General features: G+C 34.3%; 1 protein-coding gene across 1 annotated transcript in view; it reads left to right on the forward strand.

The window, feature by feature from the left end:
- alpha-Man-Ia (alpha-Mannosidase class I a) overlaps nt 1-5,704 on the forward strand; it is a 62,698-nt gene extending 56,994 nt beyond the window's left edge. The window contains exon 9 of the mRNA XM_089107894.1: nt 3,848-5,704. Within this exon, the coding sequence (XP_088964020.1) occupies nt 3,848-3,970 (123 nt within the window). The 3' untranslated portion in view covers nt 3,971-5,704. The remainder of the gene's footprint in view (nt 1-3,847) is intronic.
- Nucleotides 5,705-6,000: the final 296 nt, after the last annotated feature.

The raw sequence follows: 6,000 nt of genomic DNA on the forward strand, positions 1-6,000 counted from the left end.
TTCCCTCTAATCACTTTCGGTTATTAAAATGGGCACTAGCCCTTTCAATTTCCAATCAAGTGAGTCCTTTTTGAAGTTTCTACGACAACGCTTTTAATAAAAACCTTATATGCCCCCAGGGTATAAGTTACAACCCTTGCACTGAGGACTGTGGGGGGAGGGTCCTCCTCAAAGACATAATTTATAGATCTTTCAACTACGTGAACAAAATGGCTATCTCAAAATTTGGATTGGATGTGTTTGGGGAAATGATGGGCATGGAAGGAGTCTTAGCTGTTTTTTAATCACTTTCGACTATTAAAAAGGGCACAGGCCACTCCAATTTCCAATCGAATGGGCCCTTTTCGAAGTTTCTACGACAACTCCTTCGATACGCAATGCCCTGGTCTAGGACCAACCAAAAAAAAAAAAAAAATACACTGCCAATATCGTTCTTTACTTAGGCAGTGCTATTGCGCTGCCTATGATTACTCAAAGATTCGAAATTGTAAAAAAAATAATAACAACTGGACTATATGATTATTATGCATTTCCTGACTAATACATGAATTTGGAACTTAAATTATAGTTCTTTCTTTTTTTAACTATTTTTTACTTTTTTTCAATATTCCGTCTTTTCAGTAAAAATATATCAACACAACCAGTGAATCGTAATGGTGCATATCAAGCTGAAGAAATATCATGCCAGTAAGAAAAACCTCCACTGTACAACAGAAGCTTCTAAATACATAGCCTACACTGATTCCAAAATCATAGTTTTGTACAAAAGTCAGTTTGGTACTGGCAAATAAAATATCGAATGGTGGCAATTTTAGTGACCGTCAAGCAAAGAGGATTTTAGACGATCATATTGGACAATTTAAATTGTCTAGGACTTTAGACTCATCAAGGGACTAAGAGCCTTTCTAAATATTCAAAATAGCAGTAATCAAATAGGCTGCTCGCCACTTTTAACTTACGTTTGTTTGTTTAAAAATATTAATTAACGTTATAGATAATTGCTGAAAATCTGATAAGTTTTCCAGGTGAGAGGTTTAATGTTTAAATGATGAGTGACAGTATGCGGAGTAGCGAACGCCAAATAAACTCTTCCCAGTATACGGTGGTTACACAGATGTTTTCGTTGTAAAAGTACTCCTTAAGACACTACTCTTCCGAGTATACGGTGGTTATTCAGATGTTTTCGTTGTAAAAGTACTCCGCATGCCACCACTCTTCTGATTAAATAAACTCTTCCGAATATACGGTGGTTATTCAAATATTTTCGTTGTAAAAGTACTCCGCATGCCAGCACTCTTCAGAGTATACGGTGGTTATACAGATGTTTTGTTGTAAAAGTACTCCTCATGCCACCACTCTTCCGAGTAAATAAACTCTTCCGAGTATACGGTGGTTATACAGATGTTTTCGTTGTAAAAGTACTTCGCATGCTTTGCAGGCCCTTCAGAAAAATGCTCATCCAGTGTTTCGCGAGTAGACTTTATTGTCATAAATCTGTGAAGCATATAGATTCTAAGTGATTTCAATTACTCAAAGTACCTTGTACACTTTTTTTAGGGGGGGGGGCAAAGATGCTGATTCACGAAATAAAGATACAAACAAATATTTTTCGAGATCTAGGGGGAATGGCAATTTCGTCGTTGTTTTTTATTGTAAAAACACAAAAAAGGTAATTTTTCTAAATCTAGCGACGGAGGCAAATGCTACTCTCCCCTACCAATTTACACCCCTGGGAAAGGGCACTAATTAATTTGTGCTCTCTCTCTCTCTCTCTCTCTCTCTCTCTCTCTCTCTCTCTCTCTCTCTCTCTCTCTCTCTCTCTCTCTCTCTCTCTCTCTCTCTCTCTCTCTCTCTCTCTCTCTCTCTCTCTCTCTCTCTCTCTCTCTCTCTCTCTCTCTCTCTCTCTCTCTCTCTCTCTCTCTCTCTCTCTCTCTCTCTCTCTCTCTCTCTCTCTCTCTCTCTCTCTCTCTCTCTCTCTCTCTCTCTCTCTCTCTCTCTCTCTCTCTCTCTCTCTCTCTCTCTCTCTCTCTCTCTCTCTCTCTCTCTCTCTCTCTCTCTCTCTCTCTCTCTCTCTCTCTCTCTCTCTCTCTCTCTCTCTCTCTCTCTCTCTCTCTCTCTCTCTCTCTCTCTCTCTCTCTCTCTCTCTCTCTCTCTCTCTCTCTCTCTCTCTCTCTCTCTCTCTCTCTCTCTCTCTCTCTCTCTCTCTCTTCTGAATCTTAAAACCTCTAAATGTATTTTAAATACTTGTAGTAAGCCCCTTGGGCCGCGAACGCTTATCATATTCAATGAAGACAGACCAAAGCGAATAGAGTTCCAGAATGGAAGAACGAGCCACAGCCTGTGGAAATAGAGACACAGAACAAATTTTTCCCAAGTGTGCGGCGGTTATGCAAACGTTTGAAAAAATAGAAGCATTTCGTATGCTTTGCAGATGATTTGCCCCTAACCACGCATTGCACTCCCTTCCCGAAAGTCCACAGAAAAATATGTGCGAACAACAATATGGAGAATATTTTCTTGTTTTTAGAGGGGCTGAGTTATGAACTTCGTTGGATGGGGCTATTAAAAGTAGTTGAGATGTAGGTGAATTTAAAAGGCAGTTGAAAAATGAATTATTTTCCAAATATGATTTCAATGAGTAAATTGATTACCTGCACTGACTAAATGATTATCTGCACTAAGCCAACCAATGGTCAGCATCCGAAAAAGATTGATTGTCTCCTAAGGAAGGAATCGGGTGTTAAGTTAAGGGTAAGGGTGTTAAGTTAAGGGTAAGCTCCATGATGTTGTAGTTATGCTTCGTTTTTAAACGCCCTTCTGATGTTATTGTTAATTAGGTACAGTTAGCTTAATGGTACACAGCGTCTATAGACTGTCGAAAGAATGCAGTGATGGAGACCCGTAAAGCTGGTAAAGACCGTAGCGGGTAAAGACCCGTAAATCAGGGGATCGATGCTTGTGCTACGCAGACTATTGGTCAGCAAGCGAAAAACTTTCTTGTTTTATGCTTCACTGGCCTTTTCAGAGAGATGCTCAACCAGTACTTTCTTTCTAGAATCTAAAACTAACCTTGCATTTTAAATGGTTACTATATATATTGTGCTTTATTTTAAATATATCTATATAGACCATTATATTATAATATTTTAAAAAATCTGGAGTTTTCAACGTAAAATATTTTGCTATGATAATTTAGATGTAACTGCCATTTGTTTTGTTTAAAAAGTTTTTTTTTTTGTGCAAAACTATAATAAAAAAAATATAACCAATTAAAAATTCTATATTAATTTTTGTTTTTTAATATTTTAATAATTTAGATTCTAATATTAAAGTTTAATATTGAATATTCTAATATTTGATATTTTAGTCATTTTAATAATAACAAAAAAAATAATTTGTAAAACTCATTTACATTATCTGTTTACAGTTACGATCATAAGATTTGAGTTTCACAATGTTTGCCGAAGCTTAAAGCTAAAAGATGATAACTTTATTTAAGGTATATTGTCTACTCTGCCCTTTTACAATGACTCAAATTACCATCAATCAGGGGCAGATACAGGATCTTTTAAGGGGGGGGGGCAAAATAGGTTGATCCGATAAAAAAAATTTAAGGGGGGCGCAAAATAGTTTGATCTGATAAACTTGCGTTAGGAGCTAGTTTAATTAACGCAAAATTGAGTTAATTAAGTAAATTATACTACTTTAGACTACGATAGGGTGGGGGGCACCCCCTTCTCCCTCTTGGATCCGCCACTGCCATCAATATTTCTATTTATATCCTATTCAGTATGTATTTATATGATTTAGATACCAGTATTATCTGTATTTAAACTTTTTTTTTCAGTATTTATACTTACTCTTCAGTGACGACCGATTGATATCATTAGACCAATGGGTATTCAACACAGAAGCTCACCCACTGCCGATTAAAGGAAGCAACCCCTTTTATTTGCACGAAAAACGCTAAGTCTGGAAAAGAGATAACTGCCTAGGTATAGAAGTTGCGACAGATTGCTAGTCTCGCTTGCCATGAACGGATCATGGCCTATTTGTAATTTTGATTCTCTCGTAAAGGGCTGTTCTTTTGTTTGTTTGGATCGAAACAGTTTTGTTGATTAATAATGATTTTACATGTTGTTACACCATTTAGCGTATTCAACTTCAATCGTAATCGAGTATAGTAAAATCAAATGCTATTTAACGAAAGGCCATAATCTGGTTGTAAGCGAAAATAATATGCGTGTAAAGTACGTGTCTGATAGCTTGATGTTCGATTTTGTAAAGACATATTGAGCGCAATGAAAATATAATTGGAATCTTTGACAATATAACTGTTATATTTGTTATATTGTAATGAGTTATATTTGAAAATATAACTCTTATTGTTCTACTATGAAATAGATTTCCAAAATCGTCCGAAGTCCTGCTGTACGTTAGAATAGACCCAAACTGTAAAGGGGTGTAAAAATTATAAGATCATTTAGTGTATCCACCTTCAATCGTTACGGAATATAGTAAAATCAAGCGGATAACGAAAGGCCGTAACCTGATTATGAACGGAAATAATCTACGACCAAGGTACAATTAAAGTACGGGTCTGATAGCTTCATGTTGGATTTGTAGACATATCGACCAAATGAAAAATATAACTGAAACACATAAAAAATTATGGCCTATTTGTAATTTTGATTCTTTTGCTTGTATGGATAAAAAAAAATGATTGAGGCTGATAAACAACAATTTTGTATATTTGTACCCTGTCTTCTTTTGCCATTTTCAGGTGAAGTTAGTCATGTGTCGTCAGCACTTATGACCATTCAATGCATTCATGAAAGTAACGACTGAGACCACACTGCATTTCCATAATAAAAATTAGAAAAGGTAAAACAATAAGAAAATAATGATGAATTATTCTTAGACAGTAAAAATTTTCTAAATGAATATGTCGGCTCCATATCTAAGAGCCGTCATCAGCAAAGCATAAATAAATATAAAATAATATAAGTAATATATAAAATAAATATAAAGTAAGACCTAAAATAAAATACGTGACTTGAATTGAAATAAAAAAATTAAAACAGTACTAGGGTCATCACCTCAAGGAAGTTCAACCAGGAGTAAAAAAACAAACAAACAAAAAACACGAAACGAGGTAATTCATTCAGATAAAAAAAATCAAGATTTAATGCGATTTAATGTGATTTAATGCGATTCTTGCTTTTTTAGAAAATATTCACCTTGATGGTCTTTTTGATATAGGTTCATAGGCATTAACACTTGGTTTTAATATGTAATTTGATAAATCATTTTTACTTATACTTGCGTATAATGCGTTTAGTGAATATTTTCCAAAATCTCTGTTTCAAGAAGTATTATTACTTAAGTTTAATTTTTTATTGCCTTTCAAACAACTTGTTTAATACCCAAATCATTACTAATGAGGGAGGTGTTTTCAAAAATTTGCCTGCGTAGTACAGAATCGAAAGAAATAGGAACATTTAGAATTTAAAGCCTTGGTTATATTATCCTTATACCGTTGCAGACATTTTCTAAAATTTTGGAGGATGGTTCTACCCATATAATAATTGCCGCTGTCACGTGGTATTTGATGGACCCCTCTTTGACGGACTGGGATCTTACCTTTACCAGACTAGGAAGTTTATGATTTTAAATTACTTGTAAAAACTACATACATATTGTTTTGTGTACAAACTTTTTTTTTTACTACGAAGTTGAAGAAAGTTTGTACATAAAATAATACGTATTTATTTTTTAAAATATTAAATTATTTGATTATTAATAATTAATTTTGAATTATTTTAATTATTAATAATTATTAAAATGAGGATTATTCCTCATTTTTTTGCCTTTTGTTGTCTGTATTGAAAAAAAATCAATTATTTGTCCTTTGCTTTTGTAACTAACAAAAAAAAAAAAAAAATTTCAGCCAGTGAAAAAAACGCAAAAAATTACCCTCGTTTCGATTTTTTTTTTTAA

Source organism: Artemia sp. Qi Xiang Cuo, chromosome 2, assembly GCF_049724085.1.
Source record: "Artemia sp. Qi Xiang Cuo chromosome 2, ASM4972408v1, whole genome shotgun sequence".
Classification (NCBI taxonomy): domain Eukaryota; kingdom Metazoa; phylum Arthropoda; class Branchiopoda; order Anostraca; family Artemiidae; genus Artemia; species Artemia sp. Qi Xiang Cuo.